This window comes from Grus americana, chromosome 5, assembly GCF_028858705.1.
Source record: "Grus americana isolate bGruAme1 chromosome 5, bGruAme1.mat, whole genome shotgun sequence".
In the NCBI taxonomy this organism is placed as follows: Eukaryota; Metazoa; Chordata; class Aves; order Gruiformes; family Gruidae; genus Grus; species Grus americana.
The window spans coordinates 43853065-43878084 of NC_072856.1; the positions used below are offsets into that span (position 1 = coordinate 43853065).

At 39.0% G+C, this 25020-nt stretch overlaps 1 protein-coding gene across 12 annotated transcripts in view; it reads left to right on the top strand.

Moving 5' to 3' along the window:
* MIPOL1 (mirror-image polydactyly 1) overlaps positions 1-25020 on the top strand; it is a 198528-nt gene that overhangs the window by 128191 nt on the left and 45317 nt on the right. For all 12 annotated transcript variants that reach the window (XM_054826663.1, XM_054826661.1, XM_054826653.1 and 9 more), the window contains one exon: positions 14921-15015. In XM_054826663.1, coding sequence (XP_054682638.1) covers positions 14921-15015 — 95 coding nt within the window. The remainder of the gene's footprint in view (positions 1-14920; positions 15016-25020) is intronic.

Below are 25020 nucleotides of genomic sequence, written 5' to 3' on the forward strand. Positions count from 1 at the left end.
TGAGCCCAGGCCTGATTGTCAAGCTCCCCAACTTAAAGCTCAGAGAACAAGCTGCTTATGATGACCCAACAGAGACATAAGGGAGGTCTATGAAAGGGAGAGTATTCAACCAGCCTTAATCCTTGTTTTCAGTAAGGCAGTGTCTTTAAGTGCAGACTAATTAGTGAATAGACATGGTTGTAGATTCTTGTAGACATGTCTTTTGTTGGCTTGAGATGAACTGAGCAGCTAATAGAAATGGTTTAAAATCTCTGCTTTGCTTTTCTTTTAATGCACTTTAATAGGGTATGGAGATGAGAAAATATAAATTAAAGCAGGAGCAAAAGTAAATACAAACCATCCAACTACCTATGTTGATATATTCCATTTAGATATTAGCAGTTACGCTTGTGGCTCCCATTCGTGGAAATCTGGCCCCGTGCTTCTGAAAGAACTATTCATTTTATAACCTTTGATGTATATCAATACTAGAAAAGCATGCATTCTTTTTCCTGTTACAGTAATGTATTATGCAAGCATTACTTTGCATTTAAATAGTATGTTAAAGTCATAAATCACAAAGTGATTGATCAAGATAAACATAGTTCTCCCATTTTAGCACTAGGGAAACTGAATTCCAAGAAGTGACGTGAATTTCCTTGAGAATTGATGGCATGCCTGAGACTAGGACCTAAATGTTTAGACGGATGCCCCCCCCTTTAATCATTTGTTTATCATATCTTATTACATATTATATAATAAAATTTCCCAACAGGTAGGAATAACCATCTGCACATTCCAAAAAGTCATTTATGGCAAAATTGAATTCAAGGAACGGCATATAGGGAAACTGAGTTAATGATGAATGACATCTAATTATAGTCACCTGAAAGAGCATTTCTTAAAGATCAGCAAGACATTTGAAATATAGGAAGAGGGTTAAAAAAACAACAACAAAAAAAGTTGTGGGGTTTTTACTGGTTGTATTTCCCCTATTATTTGCATATTGCTTGACCTTGGCACAATGCAGATAAGAAGCAGACGTAGCAACTTACTGTTCTACTCATTTTCTAAAATTAACCATAAATTCTACTGATATTCAATAACAGTACTGTGGTTATTGAAGCTCATAACCTTTTTGCTGCCTTTATCACCTGTATTATCAATAGGAGATAATTACTGCAAAGCAGCTGGCTGTTGGTTTTAGAGAGCATCAATTGTTCTCCTGTCCCAGCTGTTGGCTAATAAGGACAGTCAACACATCTGTTTCAACAGCTGGTAATTAACAAAAGCCTAATTGCTGCAACTCTTTTAACAACAAATCTATGAAAGAGTAGGGATGTGGAGGAATATTATTTACTCTGTGCTCTGCACTTACTGTGACCAGTTTCTTTTTTCTTTTTCTTTTTCTACTTTGAACACCACTGCCTTTGTCTGACACATTGAATGGCAGGAGAACACAATATGGTAATCCAGAGCTTAAGTTTTTCAGATCTTTGTTGGTGTTTCTTATTGCAACATTTCTTTGCTAAGTTGCAAGCTAAAATGGATCAAAAGCATTTTGTAGAGTTTCATACAACAGCTACAATCCACAGCAGTACGCCTACGCAATAGGGCTGCCAATCCAGCAGCCTCCAAAAGAAAGTAATGGGTTTCCCCGTTTGTTTGTGAGTTTAGTAGCCCTGCACCCCTTCCCAAAAAAAAGGTGTCATCTTTCTGAAAGTGGTGGTTATTTGAAGAATTTTATTACTGCTGTTCAGATGCTCTGCAAAATTTGTTGCACAGACAGTGTTTTTTCCTTCCTCTGATGAAACCTGCGTACGTTGGTCAGTTTAAAAGTAAATGCCAGGTGCCACCTTGCACTGCACAAATATCTCACCATTTTATCATTACAGAATTGGAGGGGGTTCTGCGCAATGCTTGTCTAAATATCTACATTCATAGTATCAATCAGCAAACACAAAGTCAAAGACATTTCTCTTAATTAGACTTATTCTGTGTGTTATCCTTGTGTACAGCACACATATAATTGAAATACTCATCACTAAATAGAGAGAATGCGTGTATACAAATACAGGGAAATGTTAATCCCATTGAAGCCAACAGTGAACTTCTGTTGGCTTCAATGGGTCAGGATTTTCCCTGTAAAACCAAATTTTCTTAAAAGCTGGAGACAAATCTGGCATTCATTATGCTACCCATGAAAAGAAAGTGTTTAAGTATTAATGGAACTATTGCCTGAAGTATTATCCAAGTCAGGCATGTATTGCAGATTGTGTGAATGACTAAGTCAATAAAAATTTCTAAGAAATAGCATTGAAAGTGGTATTTTGAAGCAGTAAACTGACGATGAAAAAATTTTGATTCTTTGCTAAAAGTTAGTCAAGATCACTTGATTAAACTCGTCTCACTAACATTTCAGTTGGCAAATATTTCTGTACACTGAGGTCTTAATTGTCTACTGGATATGTTGACAGGTATATAAGAAATTCTACCCAAGTGCTTGCCATTGACAGAATACAGATTGCATAATTAAAAATATTCTGGCAAGACAAGTTTAGTTCAACAGGTGTTCAAGTGAAGAAACGTGTAATAGGTGCAGTGAAAAAGTATAAGATATGCTTTGGTCAAATAAAAGCAAAAGCATTGGCTAAAATTCTGACTGTAAGATAGTAATGTAGAGAAGTGTTTACTGTCTGGATTTATCAGGATGTGATTTTTGTATGCAAGAATCTTCCATGATTGAAATGGTTTCTTTTGTCTTGCACAAATAAGAGGAAAGAAATACACCTTCTGCATTAAATTATACTGCGGAAAATTGCTGGAGCATTTGATAGTTGACAAAAATGTTTGTCTTTTCACTGGGTTATTTTGTTTCATTTTACAAGTTATGATTTTAAAGAAAATGGCTGAGAGTAACGTATCACTTTTCTCATTCCTTCCTTTGACGATTACAAGAGTTATCAGATAGGCAGCAACTACCGTTTTTCCCAGTTGAAATGTAGTTGAATCTGAGTGAGTTGTAACAGAAATTTAGATGTGTTCTGCAACTATGCACCAAAACTTAAGTAGGAAGTGAAAAGAAGGCTTTTGCCCAAGGCAAAGATCTAATAGAATCTAATTGAATAGATCTGCAGTAGGGGGAAATATGATTACCTCATATAAAATATAGTAAATAGATTTTTGGCAGAAAGGACCAGAAATCTTTAGTATCAGAACTTACTTTTGAGTCCTGAGTGAAGGTAACTCAGCTATATCAACAGATCTCATCCAACAGTATAGCATCCATAACAATCCATGGAGGCATCCATCGCCTGCTGATTCAATAGGAAGGTACCGTCTATTGAATCTTCTCCTGTACTTTTTCCATCAGACAGATGGTTTCTATAAAGACTTAAATGTATGTTCTCACAAGCACCTCTACTTGCTTTTCTTACTTTAATTTTAAATCCTTAGTCTGAGTTCTACTTGGGTGGAAAACATTGTAGTAAGGCTGTGGAGAAAAGCAAGATTCAGGGTGTTTTTCTGGTCAAAATCAGCACCAGATATTCAGACTCAGTATGATTGATCCCTTTTACACATCTAGAATTGCACAGATTGAGAGTGAAGCTGGTTTAAATTATCTGTTGAGGATCCTCTCATCACAGGAAACATGGTGGTAGCTTGTTCACAGTGTCTCGGAAATTCAAGGTTGCCCCAGTTGCACAAGTGGCTCGAGGTAATGAAGCCTGCAGCCAGCCTCAGGAGCAGGCACGCAGCTTTGTCTTTTTCTCAGAAGTGCTAGGCGCAACATTAATCCAGCTGGAGAAAGAGCCCACATTGTCTTGCTATGTTGTCTGATGAGAACTTCAGATGTCAAACGAGAAGAAGTACTAACAGGCTTGCCAGATTCAACTTTGGTTGGAGAATGTCTTGGTAGTTAAGGTCTGGACATGTCAGTGTGGGACATACATACACTCATGGATTCTTTCCTATTCCTAATTTCCCACTAACAGATACATTTATTCAATAATGATTTATTTTTTTCTTAAGTGTAACAGTTGCTGTTAAACTTAGCACTTTGATTCTGAGTTTCTGTGTGTACGAAAATAGCAGATAAATTAGAGTGTGTATACGTGCTAGTAATTCATTTTCCATAAGGTGAAGACCACCAGGTGAAGTACTAAGTATTAACTCAAGCTCTTCCCTGCCTTTCCTTCCAAATCCTGGAAGAATTATGGACCAAAGTGGTCCCACTGAAGTCATTGGGACAATTCATTTTTATAATCCTGTACAGACTCATGGTTTTTATGAAAGATTTGCAGTTTAATTCTGATAGTGGGATTAGACACTGCTGCCTTCTGCAGAAGTACTGTCTGTCAAGAGGTAACAGTCATTCTGTCTCTTTGCATGAAAGGTTATAATTTGGAGTATATTATCGCTTAGCATCAGTTATAAGCTTTGGAGCGTGAATTCTTAACTCCTTTTTTGCTCAAGTTACTGCCTTGCGTGATTTTTTCTGCCCCTTTTATGAAGCATGAATGATTTCAATGTACATATTTCTTTACGGAAAAGAGACTTGTGAAATGTTGCAGAGTGTCTCATTGGACTAAGTGTCTCAGTTGGACTAGTGTCACGCTGAAATCAGGGGTAAGGCACTGTAATGAGTCAGCGTCTCATAACAGAGAAGCCAAAGGGTAACCAAGTCCAAATGGCAATGGAAGGGAATGGTCAATGGCTGGTCAAAGGTCAAAGCCAAGGACTTTACTGTAAGGGGGAGTCTGCAATAGAGGTTGGGTACTGAAGTAAGGTTAGAAAGATTTACCTGAGCAAGAATTACTCCTGCATCCTTGAAGTGGAGCTGTGGGTGACACCCGTTGAACAGTCAGGAGTGCCTCACCAGCCTGCTGGGGGTGAGAAGCAAATTGTCAGTCAAACTCATATATAAGCCAGGTTTATCAATCTTGATCAAGTTTATTAAGTCCTTATTAGTTGACAAGACCAATTATTTGTACCTACTCTAGTAACTAAAATAGGATCAGGGCACGGACTTGCACAGTGACATGCAATCGTCTATGTTTTTTGTTAGAAAGCTCCCTGGCATGATTTTAACCTGCTGTCCCAGACAATGCCTTTGAACGATACTATGTACCAGGGCCTATTCCCCTTGGACAATCTGGTGTCAGCAGCTCTTTTAGGGGTGGATGGAAGATGGCTTTTGACATGGTAACACAAGGCAGTAGATCTCAAGGGTGGAGCATGGTTTCTGGCTGGTTCTTTTTAGCAATAGAGAGGTGACTGCTGTTTGGGGTCTGTTAGCGAAGCTAGAAAATGCACCAGATGGAGAGCCCTGAAAGTGCACACAGTTTCTGGCTGCAGCACAGATAAAACATGTCTGGCTGTAACATGAACTTTTTTCTGTTCTTCTGCCAGTTCAGTTCCGCCCCGAACTGGATAGGACACTTTTGGGGCTGAGGGGAACGTTGTTTTTATTGAATAGGGTCTTTGTTACCACAAAGCTTCTGAGACAACATTACAACACTACCTTTTGGATCCTGTGCTGACAACTTGCTGTTTGTGGCAGATACTGACTTGATATCGTAAGTGGCCAAAGTCATTTGCGTGGACAACGGGTTTGTCGTGGGTGCTGACATTTGTAGCTTTCCCACAGTAATCTGCCAGTAGGTCTCAGACACCACCTAGAAACCTTCTTCAGTTCACTCCAGCCTACGCAGTCATTTCCTCCTTGATTTCCTTTAAGCAGATTGCCAGTAAAGTTTGCTGTTAAGTATAATAGTCTTCATGGTGCACGTGAAGCAAGTCAGGTCTCTCAGAGTTGAGGGAAATGTGTCTGTTGCTAAAGTAGATCAGAGAGGTTTTTTCTTCTTTGTTTTAAACTTTTATTTGATAACCTGGTCTGCCTTAGAGGGATGTGTCTGTTTTCTAGTCCGGTTACCTATGCAGCCGTGAAGGGGGACATAAGGTGGCTCCCTCAGATAAACAGTAAACACCACGCCCAAAACAACGTGCTTTATTTTCCCTTCAAATAAGAAAAAGTTTCTCTGTATTGCTGATGTCTTTCCATTATTTATTTGAAATTGCATTTTGCCAACTGATTTTTCAGATCAGAAACAAAGTGTGTGATGTCACCGTTACGAATGGCTTTTTGCTTCTCTATTAAAACAAAGTCATCTCGATTGTTTTCTTTTGATTTTTTTTCACAGTGTGCATCATGGTTTAGTAGTGAGACACGTATCTACCTATCTGTATATGGAGACCTAACAACTTGCTATTTTAAAGCACCTCCAGATTGTGTTCTTAATAAAATCCCTGCTACTAAAAGGTCAGCATCTCCGCACATGACATTATTTATGTGCGAAGCCCAATCCAGCTATGAATGTGTATTTTGGAGCTGTCATCCTTGAAAGTTTTCAAGAGTCTTTTTGTTGTCACTAAGGTTATAGCTTACCTGAAATAAGCTTTGCGGTATCCTTAGGTAGTGATCCATATGCACATAGTAGGCAAGTATGATGGTATCTCTGGGTTTTTTAGCTATGTACTCAAACAAATGGAAACCATAAATGAAATCTTGACCCTAGGAAGTCAATTACACTTTTAGGTCAACCTCACAGAGGCAAAATTTCAAATTAATCTTCCTCACTCTATGAATCATTCTTTACAATAAAATGGTTCCATATATTAGTCTCACACACTCATCATATGCCTTGGATTGTCCTGTGAATAGCTAATTTTTCCTGCAATTTCGATATACCATATATTGCTTGGAAGAAGTATAGGATATTACCAAATAATAGTGCAGATGATGAAGGTACTTTGTATCAACATTGTATCTAAGGTTAGATGAGCAAATTCTTAATTCTTACTGAAAAATATCATAAGAACTTCATATAGACACTTTCTTGCATAATGTGATAATGGATTGAATCTGCTTGTAATATGTGCTCGTTTGGGCACATCATTAGGTGAAAGAGTAAACTGCTTGTCAAATGCTGCTGGTACAGTGTGCTTCCCAGTGTGATGTGACCATGCAGAACAAGAATGAGGCGTTCACATCTCAGGCATAATCATTCAACTGGTATTGCTTTAAGATAATTAGTAGATATTAAGTTTGCTCTTATTGTAATAAAATGAGCCAGGTATGTACCTAGTCTGGGCAAAAGATGCTATTTGATCCTTTCATTTTCTCTGACAGAGCAGTAAAAAGCTCTTTGGTGATTTTTTTATTATTTTTTTTTCTGATTGCACAATCTGCATAATATTTGTTGCGGCCTGTTGCTGTCATTCCAGTCGCAAAAGGACCTCTCAGAATGAGTGACAATACAAGCAATATTCATATGGTATGATCATATATTCTTCCTGGGGAATTTGTTGTTGTGATGAAGATAAGAGTCTGGACCTCAGATAGCACCATCTTTTACAAATGAAAAGCTCCCTAAAAATATTGAATTAGAGACAGCATAAAGACAGCATAAAGAGTTGAGGAAGGTGACATTAGCTACACTTGCAGCACAACACTTCTTGAAAATGACAATTTCATTTTGGAATAAAAGGGAGATTACATGGTTACCAATTTTAATTACACTAAGAGAAAACATTATGACATTCTCTGTAAAGTAACTGAAAAAGATGCATCTATACATGCTCAAAAGCCAGTGTTGATGCATCGGGTATGTGAAAACCTTGATTTCAGCTCCCTGATCCAAGTTGGGCACCCTCAAACGTTTTGATGGCTTGGCTGTGGAGTTAGTCTCCTTTCCCACGATGCATCTTCTGTCTGGATCTGCTTTACACATACTTACAAATTTAATAAAAAATTATTTGTACCAGTCACAGAGAGAGGACATAGACCAATGGAAGTCACCAAATACCTGGGTAATTCACATGAATTTAGAGCAGGGAAGTATTCTCACTGGTGGGAGTCTGCCATGTCCAGACTGAGTCAACACGAGACTGGGACTCAGCATTAGGTTTCTGCATCCAAAACGAATAACCTGATCACATGGCTGGGGAGGACTTCTCTCTTCTGTTAGAAATTCTGCCTGACATTCCTCAGAACTATTTCTATCTAAGCCAATGCATCTTGAGAGGACATTATCGTTCCAGCAAAACAATGCTTTATATTAAAAAAAAAAAGTTTCATTAACTGATATTTATTCTAACCAACAATAGTATTGGATTGTAGAGTAAAATCTTATTATGGTTAATTGTTTGATCCTGATGCAAACTCATAAAGGTCATGTTTGCTGTTGAGATCCCATTCCTTTGTGCCCAGAGGGAATGTCAACCTGGGTGTGGTTGTGGCGGTGTGTTGGGGGAAGATGTGCTACCACCACTGTTACCCTGAAGTTCACACACGCAAACAGCCCTCAGCTGGTTCTTCAGGGTAGTTTTCTAGCTGTAGTTTTCTAGCTGTACTGATCCTCCACAGCAGCACAGATCCATCAGGGATCAGTAATACAGTTGCCTGATTTAATCAAAGTTAAGATAGGTTTAGTAAAAACTATTTCCATTAGAAAATGATGTGTTGAGAAACAATTTTTCTTGAATTTCTAATGATCTAAGTTAGTATTCCAAACTTTTCCAATTCAAGTTTATCTCCCAGAAATGTTATTGGGTGAATATTTGAAACCACATTTCAAACTTCAAAAATTCAACATGAAGTTTTAATTTTACATTTTAAAATTGGATTTATTATTATTAATTGTGTGTTTCATGATGTGTCAATAATTTATAACATCCATTATGGTACAGTTCTAATTCTCACTTTCAATTTTTAAAATCGTCAAGGGCAGCTGATGTTTAAATGCAAGTTGAAACATTTTATCTAATTTTCTAGGTCAAGGCGTCCCCTGTTTGTATTGTAATGAAACAGTTTGACGCTTCTGACTGTGATTTAAAAAACAAGGAGCTTGCTTAGTGTGTTATTAGAGTGCTAGGCATTTTCAGTCCCCTCCTGTTAGCTGGAGTCTTTTTCTTGACCCTGAAAACCTCTGATCCCCTAATTAATAAGACAAGTGCTTATATTCCTTCGAGATCAAAGCATCACCTGCTTCTGTTGTTGGTGGAACAGTTTGATATGTTGACACTTTGATATAGAAAATAAGATGAGCTGCTGTAATCTGCAGTAAGTAGCAGCTGCTAATGTAAAAATAACAGAATGGTTAGAAGTTGGATGTCATAATGTGTCACAACATGACTTGCTCTATCATATGGTGTGTACTTCTCTTATTGGCATGATGAGTAAAATGTAAAAGCGTTAAAAATAGTGTAAAATAAAAATATTTCTTCAATGGTTTTCAAACATTTTTCCAGATTTTTTTTTTCTTGCTTATTCATTCTAATTCAGAATGAAAGAAACCTTTGTTCCCCCTCCCAGTCTCCTGGTGCCATGAGAAGACACCTGACCTCTTGCTGTCCCGCTAACCTGCTAATATCAGCGGAAACATACTCCTGCCCCATGAGAAATGGGGGCAATTCTCAGTTGTCCATTTGTGGCTAGATTCCATTTCAGACTCCAGATAACACAGGACCAAAGGAGCAGAAAGACATCTGATTGCCGTCTTTCCCCATTATACAGCTCTACCAGCTGCAAATGATTGAGTCCTTAAATTGCAGAAATGACCTCTGAGACTCTCCAGACTTCTCATCCAGCCTTCTTCTAATCCATACGAATATCCTGGATTGGTAGAAAGCAAGCTGTTGGTAGCAACTATTACTGCGTTAAAGAATACCTGCACGTTAGCAGGTATCTCAGACAAGCCGGGGGAAGATGCTTTGGGTGGGAAGGGTGTCAGTTCTAATTGGGTCAATTATAATCTCAATAAGAATAAAATAAGAATAACTCTTCTACAAGAAGAGTACTTATTAAGCAAGAAAGTTATGTCTTAGAAAACAGGAGATAGAGAGACAAATGAAAATTGCCAGAGGTTAAGCTAAATCGGCCCTTGGAAAGGAAATTAAAACAAACAATAGTGCAACGACTGAAATGAGAACAAGGAAAGAGGAAATGTGCCACCTCTCTGAGAATGGCATGGAGATCAAGGATAATCCGGATTAGGTCCGAAAGTGTGTGATTTTATTTTTTTTTCTCTCAGCATTAGGCAATGATGATGTCAACTATGAGGACAGGCGTTAAGAAAAGTGAATGTATGGAAATGGAGTACATCGTAGCTGTTCAATAGGTTATTGTGCTCAGATTGAGATAATGGATGGTTTTCATCCGCAGTTCTGAAAGAGCTGGTACCTGAAATTGCAGGAATTATGGTAGAGTTCTTTAATAAATCCTATGAGGCTGTATACAGTGTAATATGACAGGGAATTAGCAGAGGCAGCATCTATATTTAGAAAGGCAAAAACCATAATTCTGACAATTGTAGACCAGTCAGTCTTTATTATGAGGCTTCAGAGTAAATTTGGAAGGAAAATGTTTTTAAAGCATGGATCCATCAACAGTGAATTGAAGTACAACTTTCACCCAAGTAAGATCATGCAAGAATTCTTCTTTGGTATGATAACTAGTTATTTAGACAAAGAAACTTATTAAATATAAGCTGACACATAAGCTTATATGTGGTGCCATATGGAAAATTATTAATTACAGTGGAGAATGTGTATATTATTATGTTACAAGCAGGCACAAGCTTAATGTGGGAAATGCTGCTTGCTGTTAACTGAATTCACCTAGCATCTCTTGTTTGGAAGAATGGGCATGTTGAGCTCATGTCTGTCTGCAAAATGTCATGTACCCATGAAGGAGATGAGGGATTAGTCAAAGGCAATAAGGAACTAGTTAGCAGGAAGGCAACAGCAAACAGCTTTGAAAGGAGAAATGTTAAGGTCCAAGGATTTCACTAGTGGAATTTCTCTCCAATTTCTCACCAGTTGGTGCTGAACCAGTTTTCTTTAATGCTGTCATTGAGAACCTTTGGCATGAAAAGCAACAGTGTACCAACAAAATTGCTTAGTGACGCAGACCTGGGAGATGTTATTAATACAAAGTGGAGATATTATTAATAAAAAGTAAGTTCAAGCTATCTTGCAGAAAGATTGGAATGGCCTCAAGCACTGGAAAAATAAAAGCAGTGGGGTGGAATTCAATGGTACCAAGTGTAAGGTATCATCATTTCAGGATGAATAAGAATTTCCACCGTTAGCTGCGTAATACCAGTGGGCAGGAGAACAGACAGGTATCAGAGGGTGACTGTGAGTAAAAGGGATGCAAGAATATATCAGGTGTTTCCCCTGGAGTTAGGACATACTGCTAGCAGAGTACTGATGAGAGATGGGTTTGAAGTGATCAGGAGAATGGAGAGCCTGCTCACTGAGAGGTAACAGAAAAGGTTGGTTGTTTAGCCTATGTAAGGAAAGGAAAATATATGCTCTCTCTCTATAGGTGGAAATTTATATGCTCTCTGTAAATGCATGAGAAAAAAAATCAGTAAAAAGATAAAGCTATGAAGCTTTATTACTCAAGTTCATTGAATGCTTTTTTCCTTCTGTTGGATGTTGAAAAGCATTAGAAAAGCCATCTTTCACCCACAGGGAACAGCATAGGATGCTGTTTGTTCTTGCCTCTTTCGATTTAGATGAGAGTTGTGGGTGCTCACGTTTGACCTAGAGAAATTATGAAGAGATAAAAATTAGTTTTACTCTGTTTTTCTTTGCTTAAGTCTTGTATTTTTTAGCCTTTGTGTTAAGAAAACACATAGCATTGTTCATTTAGATGTTTTCAAACAAAAGCTACAGCAAAAGGATCAGTAAAGAGATTTTCTTAGTCAAGATCTGGCTATTTTAAGTTTGATATGTAGCAATTAGCTTTTAGATTTAATTGAAAAAATCTAAATTTTCCACAAGTGGCTGTTTGCTAAAATGCAAAATAGGAGAATTGTAGAAACAGGAATTTTCTTTTGCAGGAAAGTGGGGTGGGGGACAGAGAGGATCTATCCACATTAAACCAAATATGAAAGCGCAGGAACTTGTGGGCAAAACAAAATTGTGAGAAGACGACCATATACCAGTGATCAGAATACCCTTTCAGGGTTAAACAGGAACTTCACTGAGGGTGGCCCCTGTACCAAAGTGGTCACCGACCTCACTTCTAAATTGGCCTTTTTAAGGAAAACCTCCACTAGAGGAACCTGAGTGTAATTCTTTTTCTTCTTGTTGCTCCTTCTTTACCCTACCTTCCAAAACTGATCCATTTCTGTGAAGAGTTCTGATTTCCACAGCTTGCCATTTTCCAAAGGAATAATATTTTTTTAAAAAGTTCCCAAGCAGCTATTGTTATTACTAGAGGTGAGCTCATGTAGGATTTTTGCCATGTGCGCTATGGATGGATTTCAATATACATTACAGGAGTCTTCCAAATGTTTTATAGTAGTGCAGGCACCATTATTTTAGTTAGCAATTTAACTTTGTGATGTGCGCTGTTTTGCTTGCCTTCTTCTAGTGAAGGCAGGCATCTCTCTTTTGAGAGGATATTTGAGTCATTTCTTTGTGTTTACCACTTTTCAGGCCTGTGAATGATGGGTCATTTTGTCGCAGGGCTGCATGCTGTGCACAAAAACTCCCATGCTCGAATGTTTGTTGGTCTCGTGCAGTTCCCTAGTATCAACCCCACTACATGTCACTGAGGAGGTTAGCAAATATCTATTTCTCTTGCTTTCAGTCTTTGTTTTTTGTTTTTGTTTTTTTAAATCCGAAGCAGCTGATTCTGCTGTTGTTTTTACTGGTGCAGACCCAGATGCAAATCCAGTTAAATCAGTGTAGTTTTCTCTGCTGAAAAACTGATATAAATAAGAGTCTTCAGACTCTAGTGCCTTCTGACTTTTGTCCTGAAAAGCAAGTGGAACATAAGGTGTATTTTTTATGATAGTTCTCCAAAGAGACTAGCCGTTAATCTCTCCATGAGTAGGTGTGTCAGCTGCAAACATTTCCTTCCAGTCTACCATTTCAATCACACTTCACAGTACACTGAAAATTGGCAAGGATGTTAATTATTGGCCTCTAGAACAAACCACCTACTTTGATTCAAGCGTGTTTTCCAATTTTTAAGAATGTTGTTTCACCTACAGAACAGTATAATTACAGAAAATAGCTTGGTTTGGCTAACATCCTTGTGTTCTGTGAGTTCTGCTTGCAAGGCAGCAAGCAGCACTGGGCAAGAGGCTCACCTGCAGAGGATTTTAACCTCTTGCTGACAGGAGTTAGGGCTTGCCAGCATCCAGTACATTGTGTTCAGTATCAGAAGCTCTAAACCACTGTCACTCAGAGGTTAAACATTAACACTTTCTGCTTTTAAAGCTGAAGGAACCCTCCATATAGTAAGAAAGGTTTTTTCAATTCTCCAGGGAACTTCCTGTTAAAATGTTATGAATGTCTGTTACAGGAGCAATTACAGCGGTGGGTCCTGTACGCCGGCAATGGAAAACCCTGGGTGCAACGTGAGATGCTGAGCAGCACGGTGCACAGACTGGTTGTGTAGCTGCGTTTCTGCAATGCGGTGTTTAATAAAAATTTGCCAGGAGTCAGCCATGTATCCCGGCCATGATTAATCAACCAGCAGAATAAATTGCCCATAGATGACTGGGAGTTGACAGTAAACAGTAAAACACCTGCCTTGAAGACTTGCAGTCTTAACAGACAAACAGGAAACAAGCAAGTGGGAGCCCTGGTTTAGGAGAAAGATTTTGAGGCATACGACAGAGTTATTCATGATTATACAGCGAGTCTGGCAGAGCTGGAGGCTGAACTCTGTGCATTTCCTTTCATGTGTTTGTAGCTCATGTAACAGGTCTTTAATTTACCAAGAAACTTCCACAAGGCTGTCCTGAAGAGTTGGCAGAATCCGCAGTCAGTGTTTCTCACACGTGTGCCTCTTGGTTTGGGGCTCTACAATTTGTACAATTAATAACTTACACCATGAATTAAAAACGTTGGAGAGCAGCCCAATGCTCAGGCTCATGTGTCAAAGAACTGCTGTGCAAGCCCAGTCTTACTTGTTGTTACAATAATTAATCATCCGCTGATTTTAAGATAATTTATATGGTACCTGGTCCCTCAAGGGAGTCCTGCAGCGCTATTGAAACTGGACATTTTAAAATTAATGATGATTAAGCTGTAGAGCCATATTAAATATACATGAGTACTTATTTCTCCTACCTCCTCTTTAACCGTAAGGCCCCGTTGGGGCTGGCTACCTTCCTGACCTTACAAGCCGCATGCTGCAATTTCCATAATGGCCGTGACTCACAAGCCCTTCGCAGCTCGGTGTGAATAAACACGGGGAGGGGAAACATCCGGGAGGGTTCACAGGTGGGAGATGACAGCAGTTTCTCAGGGATTCCCTCGCTCCGCTATAAACCAGATCCTGGGTGAGAACGCACCCAGATCCCAGAGCAGCCCCCGCTGCTCATCGCCTGCCGCCGCTCGGGGTGCGGGTTATCCGGCCGCTCTCCAGCCGGAAACATCAGCCAGCGGCTCCCAGCACAGGAACCGCGCTTCACAGCCGGAGAGCCATGTGCAGGCCAAGAGTCGCGCATCGGTAGTTTGTGGCTGAGCGCCTTGCTTCACTCTCTATATGCTGGTCAACAGTTTTGCACTGTAGGAATATTGTATCAATATGAAGTAAGTTTGCTGAGAAACACTTGGCTGAACTGAAGAGGTCCAACCTTAGCCATTCAAAAAGTGTACCGTGTACGCGAGGGAAGCCATTCAAAACGTCATCCTGCTGGGTAAAAAAAAAACTTTAAAAAATTGTAATGCTAGAACAAGAAAGGATTTTTTCATAAGAATTAAATAGGTGGTATTACAAAACAGTATAACTTTATATATGTGATTATAATAAAGCAATGCTGAAATGAATGCATAAAGGATTGTTATGTTTTCAAAGCAATATGTATATTCTGAATAAACAGTTTGTCATTTGTTTATTGTTTTGCAGGCAGACTTGATAGTCTTGCAACAAGAAAAAGAGGCTGCTCTTCAACAGTGCAAAAAATTAGAAGAAGAAATTCAGACATTGCGTGTTTATTACAGGTAAAATAATTAATACTAATATAAATCAGTGACTCATAGGGGAAATTTTTTTGTACTGTGTCTGACTGTGAGTGAGGAAATGGCCTTATCAAATAGGTATTTGTTGGAAATGTGAATACATCAATGAATCAAGGCCTGCATTTCTGCTTTACTGCTCACCAACCATCGCTTTGAAATAGAAGTCCTTTTCTTATAGCCTAAATTTTCTATTAGTTTCTTCTAAGGGAAGGGGAAGGTTGCTGGCAGTTGAGTCTCATATAAATGAAAAAGCTGTGTTACAGCAATGCATTCACTTAAAAACACGAGGACAAAAGAACCAGTTGACATAAGTGCTTGTTTCTTCCCTGGTTGTTTGCACATGCCTAACTTAATCAACGTAGATTTTAAAATAATAAAATCTGTAGTTCTAAAAGGTTGTTTTCTTTTCACCCCAACATACTATGTATGTTTTAATTCCTTACGTTCTGTAGCAGTACGTAGAATGAGAGAAATAGCCATTCTCTCATTAATTTAGGTGGGCTGCACTGAACATTTGCATGGATCAGTGGGTTTTAGTCCCTAAGGAAAAGCTCTGTGTGGTCCAGTGAAGGAGTTAGGTTGTTTTATGGAGTGATGTTGGGTTACAGCTCTCATTTCATCCTGACCTCCTGTGTGAGAGGGGATACAGAGCTGCCAGCAGGTTACAGGCAGGAGAATTGGCATCAGCACAGCAGAAAATTGTGAATCTGAAGGCTGAATGTCTGTGATGAGGGATGTGGGCTGCAGAGGTAAATAATAAATGTAGTGTGAATATTATGTTCATTGGAAATAAAGAGGACTAGTTAGTTATGACTAAAAAGCATTTGCAGTAGCAGAACTGTGTATGTTTTCAGTGTTTCAGCATTTACAAGTGAAAAATACTCGGGTTTCTAGAGGTTTTTAGAGTTTCCCCTTCTCATTAAGTTTATTAAAACCTTGGAGGGAAGTTTCAAAAACAACTTTTGTTCCTAAATCTCATAGGCATTTATTTAAAGCCTGTTAATAGTGAATAGAAACCCCAAGCAATTTGTGATTATTGCTTTTAATGAATTTGGTCAGCATTTAGTGTGTGCACAAATGGTATGATTTACTAAGCCAGAAAGAATTTATTATAGTGCCCTTGTTACTCACTTAAATTGGATTTGTAGAATAATTTAAAAACAGAAATGCAATTTTTGTATTGATATTTCAGAAATTAAGAGGTTGCTTGTGTTGGTCTCTTCACATTGCAGGAGATTTTTCACTGACTTTTAAGTTATGTTTTTGAGATAGTGTGTCAAGTTTGCACTAACATATAGTATTTAAGAGTCATAGAAAGTGGCCTCAGTTTACTGATGTAAATGCTTTAAATCTCAGAAATGTTAACAATAATGACTTGCAGAAATCACCATTAGAATATACCATGTTATTAACTTATGGCCCTTAATTTGAACAAGCAGAATTTCATTATAAGTTGGATGATGGTATTTTGCAAGATTTAGTTGTAAGGTGTGGAAATACACATCTGAATATCTCTCCTGGGTCAAGAACTATTGTATCACTACTAAGTTATACAAGTTCAGAACATCAAAAATGAAAGATTTTATCTCCTACCTCTTTTTTTCTTAGAGGATGGGGTTTTTTGTAATGCATTCTGAAGTGGAAACACAGAGGCAAAGGTTGAGTGAGGTTGGCAGGGACGTCTGGAGGTCATCTTGTCCAACCTCCCTGGTCAAACAAGGCCACTTAGAGCTGTTGCCCATGACCACGTCCACGTGGGTTTTGATTATCTCATGGATGGAGACTCCACAACCTCTCTGTGTAGAGACACTGTCCAAGCATGCAGAGACACGGCTAGGAAAGCCAAAGGCCACCTGGAACTGTTGCCTTTTAGATCCCTCACCAGGTTCAAGAAATGCTCCTGTAAGTGTATAAGTAGCAATGTTTGAGGTCTCGTGATCTTTTGCCTTGGTTAGAAATTAATTGTACCATTATAAGGATTCTTATGAACATCTTAACATTTTGGTTACATATTTCATATATTACATGAACATCTGCAGCCTTTGTCATGCAATAGTGTGGCAGTACTTTGAACACATGCCAAATGAGGTATGTGAAGAAAAGAATATATTTATGTGGCATACCCACATAAAGCTTCAGGGACTGTATCAGGCCAAAGGTGGGCTGGCCACAATAATCATGAATCACAAAGTAGAGATTGCGTTTCCCAGGCCATCCTAAATGAGTGAAAATTTACTCTGTTTTGTATGTGGCATCTAGTTAAGGAATGCTTGGGTAGATGTCTGCTGGGTCTTTTTATTTCCTTTTACTGCTTGCCAGGCTATGGTAATCTTGAGTAAGCACTAAGAGTGTTTTTCCGACAGCCTGTTTTGGACTGAGGTGGAAGTTTGGTGCTTTGATCCAAGTGAGTTTGCTAGGCAATTTGCTGTTCAAGACTACGTTTTCCTGGAGTTATTTCTCTTTTGGACTTCAGAGCTCCCCAGTGGCAAAATATAGGCTTCCACACATGCTCCACTCCTCATCTGAACTGTAGAACTGCAATGAGACATGTAGGTGTGCAGGGTGCACATTTCCTCCACCTACTGTTCTCTCATCTGTTTGCCAGCTTCTCCCACCTTCTGTTGTCTCTGCAGTGCCAGGATGACAGCGGCTTGGGAATTTTGGCTCCATTTGGTGCCTTCTCCTCCTGCTCTTAGGTCTTCCTTGGCCTTAGAAAAAGCATTTTCTCATGCTTTTCTTCTTTGTTTCCTTGTTTTAACTAAAATTTCTACATCATCATTTAACTTAGGAGAAACAAATTTAAGAAAAAAACCAAATACTAGAAGCTAACGTTAATGTGTACAAGGGATACCTAAAGCCATGGTTTAATGCACAACCACATTTTAGGAGTTTGGTCATAAAAGTAATGACTATGTGCATATATTAACAATTTTTAAATGCATCGGTGTTGGTCTCTTCTCCCAAGTAACTAGCAGAAGGACAAGAGGAAATGGTCAAGTTACATCAGGGGAGGTTTAGATTGGATATTAGGAAAAATTTCTTCACCAAAAGAGTGGTCAGGCATTGGAGCAGGCTGTCCACAGAAGTGGTGGAGTCGCCATCCCTGGAGGTGTTCAAAAAAAGTGTAGACATGGCACTTCGGGACATGGTTTTAGACATGGTGGTGTTGGGTTGACGGTTGGACTTGATGATCTTAGAGGTCTTTTCCAACCTTAAAGATTCTATGATTAAGATGTATATTTTTATACTGATCTGTCTTTCACTAACATTAATATAATCCAGAAAAAGCCAATATAATTTTATTTTACAAAATCAAGGAAGAGATATTTAAGTCCAGGATATCTGTATGTGTGGACATGCAATTGTCTGTATACACAGGCATGCTCAAAAAAGGGAAACAAGTGGAGACCTTCAGGAAAAAAAAAAAAATCCCTTTTTTTTCTCCAGGAGAAAGATTCCTGGTATCTAGAATACTGCATTCAGTTTTGGGTCTCCAGTAAAAATAAGACATCTAGAAATTGGAGCCAGTTTAACAGAGGACCACCAATATGGTCAGGAAGCTGTAGCATTTGCACTGTAAAGAGGGACTGAGCGTACTGCTCTTGTTCAGTGTGGAAAAAAATAATCTTTCTTTGGTGGCTTTAGGGAGACCTAACAGCAGCCTGACAGTGTCTATGAGGAGGTTACCAAGAAGAACAGGAGAGTTTCAGACTGGTTATAAGGGAGAACTTTTTCACCATGAGGGTTGTCCATCTTTGGAACAGGTTGCCCAGAGAGCTTTTGCCATCTCCATCTTTGGAGATTTCCAGTGCCTGCCTTTATCAAGTCGTGAGTAACCTGGTCTGATCTCATAGTTGATATCGCTTTGAGAGGGAGGTTGGTTGGACTAAAGACCTCCAGCGATCACTTCCAACCTGAATTATTCTACAATTCTGTGATCTGGTAGCTGCTGCTGTTTGAAGCCATTTGATTTTTTTCTCTAACGGTGAAAGAAGTCTGTGTTGTAAACCATACTTCTCTGCAGATGAAGTGGAAAATGAATCCTAGCTGAAAGTGGAGTTTCATGGAAGGCCTGAAAGACTCAAACCAATATTAAAATGAGCTTTTGGGGAATAAATGACGGAACATTGATTTCCATCTGAATTTTGACTTTCTGAAAAGAAAGCACATCCCAGAACAATTCCAGCCTTCTTAAAATGAAAGAGAAGTGAAAAGGAGGAAGAATCTAGTTCAGGTAGAGAAGGGAGAGGAAGTTGGCTCTGAATAATGTTGGACAGTTTCTCTGCTTCTGTTTGTTCTTGTGTTGTTTCTGTGTCTTGTCTCAAAAGGAAAATTGCATTTTCTGGATGGTAACCTAAAAATACATATCAGCAATGAAAATTTGCCTAACAGTTTGGAACAGTATAGAGTTTCTAGCTTACTAATATAATTGGTTCAACACAGTACTCTTTAAGCTGGGGATTAATGCAAATCAGAGATCCTCAGTGACTAAAGAAGGCTATATCCAAATAATCAGTTGTGAAGTATGTGGGAGTGTTAATCCCACTACCTCTTTCTCACATAGCTCTGCTGTTTGAACATCATCACAAGTTTTTTATTTGCATATTTTCCAGTTGCGTGGTCTGTACAATTTTATAACCAGTTTCCTTCTATTTCAGTAATACTTCAGAAGTGTACTTCTACCTGTTAAAATGCTGACAAAGACATACGCTATTGCATACTGATTATTTTTCACATATTAGCTAACACAGTACAACTGTGTATGAGAAATATATCTCTATACAGGGAAGTACATATATATTTTTCCATATTTTTTTTTAAGTCTAAAATATTTCACTGAAAATCTCTGGCACCAGGATTTTTCACAGGCAAATAATTTGGACAATTTCTCACTAGTACACCAAAAGGTATTCCTCTAACATATCAACCCCATTGCAAAGAAAGATAGGGGAGCAAAATAAAAATACAGGGCTATCTTTACTTAAACGTATGTTTTTGATAGATTTCTTGTTGAGGTCAAATGCAGTGATGCTCAATTCAATAAAATTATTGTTTAGTCTCTGGCTATGTAAGATATGTACATCTGCATTAGTTCACACACCTTTGAATGAAGCTGAGGATAAGAATTGGCATGTCCACATTCTCAGGTAAAATTTGGGGATGTTTTTAGTAACTGTGAGTAGTTATTTCAATGACAGTTTAAGAAGCTTCTTTGTGATTTAATCAAGTGCTCTAAAAAACATGTATTTGCTAAGTCTGATGTTCACAGGGGAGGAGGGGCTTTCAAAGAAAGTCTTTATCCAGAGGTTTTTCCAATTTGCTGTTGAAATGTGCGAGATGCAGAAATAACTGCAGGCTGGAAGCCACAACAGGAAGAAACTTAGATTTATCACAACAAATTTCCTAATGAACTGGTGTTGGAAAATATTTGCAATGTTAAAATGAAATTTAATTTAGAATTATTTTTTTACTCTCCTGAAGTCGAGATGAAGTAAGGATCTCAAAGAAAGATCACAGCAACATGGAGAGATGGAGTTTTAAGGGCAGATGCATATCAGTTCCAGGAGTTGCAGAGTAATTGGAATCTATAAGTTAGGACCATCATGCAAGAAAAAGATAGCTTATTTTAGAGTTTCGTGACAGTTTTCAGTAATGAAATAGAAGAGTATCTTCAGTGAAATCCCTTGTAATAGTAAGTACTATGATCTGAAATAAATATTTTTAGAATCAGACATTCAGTCAATATGGGTAGCTTCTGCATCAGAACTGCAGTTTTGTTGCTTCCTAACCAGTTGTATCACTTCTAAAAAGTTATAAACTGCTGAAGAAGTTTAATAAAATTTTAATCGAAAAGCTTCTAATGCTCCTGACTCTTCACTTAAGTTGGAATTCATGTTTGTGACACAAACAAACAGTCTGAATAACAATTGTTACGAACGTCCATATACTTTTCCCACAAAGTCTCTTGTAAAATGACACGGAGGTTCATCTTTTTAAAGATTGAAATTGATAGACATGACAGAGAAGACAATCAACAGGTTTTTATTATTTCCTCAAATGAAAGACTTATAAGCACAGGGACAAACTCAAATTTCATTTTAATTACAGAACTAAATCACCCTATAATAGGAGAAATAGATGAAAAATATGCTTTGCAGGGCATCGTTTGCAGTCCTGGGAAAAAAGGCTGTTTTCTGTGCAAGCTCTGAATACAGTGGTGCATGTTTAATTCACTTCCATTCTATAGTTTCATGGCCAATGTTATGGAATATAATACTCTGATGGTACCGTTTCAACTATGCTCCATGGTTTCTGTGCACGGATATAGATTGGTGTAATTCTTGCTGTTTGACTGTTCCTCTCATTCCAGTTTTAAGGGCTATTAAAAGCTATAAATCATTCTGCCTAAGATGTCGATACTCATCCTCTTCCGTATGTGGTTCACAGCCACTGCAGTAGCAAGTCAGAATACAACCGCCTAAATATTCAGCCTCCTCTTCTCTGACTGACCCCTGCTCAAACATTTCAGCCTGTTTGTTCTGCCATCTCTCAGTCTTTTTCAGAGATTTCTCCAGTCCAGATTTCTCTCAGGGGAACGTGGTTTGTATCAGAAGATTGGGCTGCTCTAACATCCAGCTTCCCGGTCCAAATGAACTGGAACCCATTTACAGTGGGATTAGCGAGGCTGCAACCACTAGAGCAGAGTGATAATCTCAGTCCTTCCTCTAAAGCAATAGCAGGATAGCAGGATACCTTGAGCACCTGCCTCTGCAGTTCACCTCAGAGAACTGGTCTTTTCATGGCTGGTTTTTATCTCACTTTTTCAGTTATGGCCGTTGACTCATTTTCCTGCTCTTTTCATCCTGTCTGCTCGCTGCTATTCTGGCAGTTGCTGTTGTTGTTTCAGTATTAGTTGCTTTAGACATAACATGGTATAATTACAGTCATTAAGAAGAATGACCGGATAATGATATCACTGTAAACCTACTGCTCTTTTTGCAGAACAATTTTGGGGAGATCAGAGAGAAGACGGCAGTTGTGTTCTAAGTATTCTCTGTCCTTGCAGCAGTGGCTTCTATTTTATCCAAGAGTTTCAGACACCTGATGTCAAACATAAAGCTTGAGCTAATTAAATTTCCCGCTTCCAAGCAGAAGAGAGATTCTCTTTTATATCAAACAGATGAGGCGCTTGCATCTATTATACAGTGGGAGACAGTGTGATACGTCTTCTTGTGAAGGAACCTAACCCACTGCAATTCGATATGGCCCAACGTGTGGAAAACAGTGGCTCTGTGAGGGAACACTAAGTTTTTTGTTTGTCTTTCATTATTATAAAAAACCTCTGATACTATCCAAACTATATTTCTTAATTTATTCTCTACATATAAAGTCCCACTGATTTCTGTGGGAGATTTGGACATGCGAGGAATAGAGATTTAGCCCTTGTTTGTGTTTTTTTTAATTTTAATGTGCATGCTTTCTTCCTGTTTGTTTATTGAACTGAGTGCCGAAATTAGTCAAAAATGGTTATTGTCTTTTAAATCAGACTGGTTAAAACCACACCTTCTCTGAGCAACCCATGGAGGTTTCAGTGAATTGTAGTCAATTTGTGGGGGCGAGGGGAGCCAACACCCTGGTAATTTAGACCTGGGATTTAGACTCTGCGGGTTCAAGCTTCTCCTCTGTTATCACGCCTCTTTCCAGTGGGGTGCTGCAGCCCCAAAAGAATTGGGGTTTTAGATTGGTGAGTCTTTCTCACTCTGTAGTCCCGAGAGCGTTTTCCCACTGGTAAGCCCCTCTGTCTTCTTTCCCTTTGTCTCCTTATTGCTTGTGCGATCACAGCTCTTGTTAGTGTTACAGGAGACAAAAGCCCAGGATTTGGGGGCTCCTTCATGAACTGGATCAGACAGCTGAAGGAGGAAGACAGATCAGTAAGCTGCTCTGCTTTGGCAAAGCAGCTGCATGAAGTTTTAGTGGCGCTACCTAGACAGCTCTATTTCACAGTGTCTTGGTGCAGGTGGGTGGCGGAGGCAGAGCCCTACCTTGTTATCCTTGTTATCCTTATGTATTTCATACTTTATTGGATTTCTTATCCTCTTCCCCCTGCCCTGTTCCCAGGCTTCTTGTTTTCTAGCCTGGAACTGATTATTGTCTCTCCTTCTGCATTTGCTCTACTTTCTAGCAATAATAAAGTCAGAGAGACTGACTTTATAAATCAGTGGATAGGGAACTTCCTTGGGAATGTGGCCGACCAGACTCACATCTGTACTCCGATTAATATTTGACCATTTGCACAGAAGAGGGATGGTAGAGAGAGACTTCAGTATACACCATAGGCTTGGTGGTTACGGTGCCTGTTTGGCAGGCAATGAAAAGGCAAAGTGGTATCTGAACCTGTTGGGGATAGTAGGGGGTATCTTTTTTTGTCTCCCAATGCAATATCTTAGCCATCAGAGCGCTCTCTGAGCTTACTCTGTCTCTTATTTAGAGGCACACACAAAAAACACTTTTGAATGTTTCTCTTTTTCACCCTGACATGATTTTGAAAATTTTCCCATCTCACTGGAAAAAAAAAAATTGTAGCATGGAAAACCAATTTCCTACTCAGCTCTAGTGATTTATAAAAACTTAGAGGGAGAGGAAGCATTGAAATGTCAGAGATCCCAGCCACCTGATGGAATAACAAGCCGCCCCACGCCATCCCTGCTACCAGCACAGAGGTGAATGCAGTACACTCAAATTGCCTTGTGCTGCTGTTCACTCAGGCGTGGATTGGCCTGACCTACATTTCATGAAATCTTTGTGCCTAATGTTTCCAGGGGCTGGGTCTTGGCGTTCAGAGGTGCCTTGCCAATAGGAAACACTAAGCAGCAGATCTGAGGAGGAACATGGGCAGCGTGAATATGGACCAAAGTGCCTAACATGCTCTGTGATGCGGTTTTAATTTGTACCGTGTACTGTGCTCGTTCTGCTACTGCTTCTGTTATTGGGTTTGTTATATTGGCAAATTTTCTCAAGTTTTTAAGATTAGTGGAGGACCAACCGGTCACTTGTTGTGCCAAGCACATTAGAGCTAGAAGCCCTCAGCAACTCCTTATACTGTATTTCATCAGACTTCTTCCCTACATATTTGCTGTCGTGGGGTAATGTGAACTAAAACAACTCTTACCTTGTCGGTTTTGCTGTGATGGACCTTTTTAGATGAGTTTCTGCTCTTCTCTAAGAGCAGGGCTTTGCTTGACGGAAAGGAATTCCTTGCCATCGGACACTGATATGGTCTCAGGACTCTGTATACCTGGCCGTCCTAGCTTTCTGTTAGCAGCTGTCCTTCACCTGACTGGCTCTCTCCCCTTCTCTTTTACCTGCTCTCTGTGGTTTTCTGTTACCACTTCCTTGGTTTCTCGGTGAGCTGAAAAGTCTAGGAAGTGTAATTTTGTCCTGTGTTTTTTGCAATAAGTGCCTAGCTAGAGGTTTCTAGGAACTGTTTTTCAAATTTGTTAAAGCCTAATAAAATGGAGTTATTGGAAAGAAGGTTTAAAGTCTCTGGAAGAACTACCTGCGAACAACTGACTGGCTGCTGCCGATAGGTTGGAGTAGATTAGTAATACAAAAGTGTTCTACTCCTGTAGAAATGCTTGTAAAAATTAGGACTTTGAGATCAGTAGAGTTAATATCCATTCTGTATAATGTAAGGATACTCAAAAGAAACATTGGAAAATCTATAAAGAGCAGCATATGCAGGATTATGAAATCCGTTATCTGGTAGAAAGGGTATGTGACCAGAGGCTGCATACTCTGATTCTGCCGTTGAAATGCTGGATGAATATAGATGAATCACATCACTAAACTCTGCTTCAGCTGCTTTATTTGTGTAATCTGGGTAAGAAGTTATATCATTTTCCCTAACACCTTTAGAGATCTATGACTATGAAAATGCAGGTACTCCTACTTTAACGAGGGAAGGAAAACAGATACAGGATAAGAAGC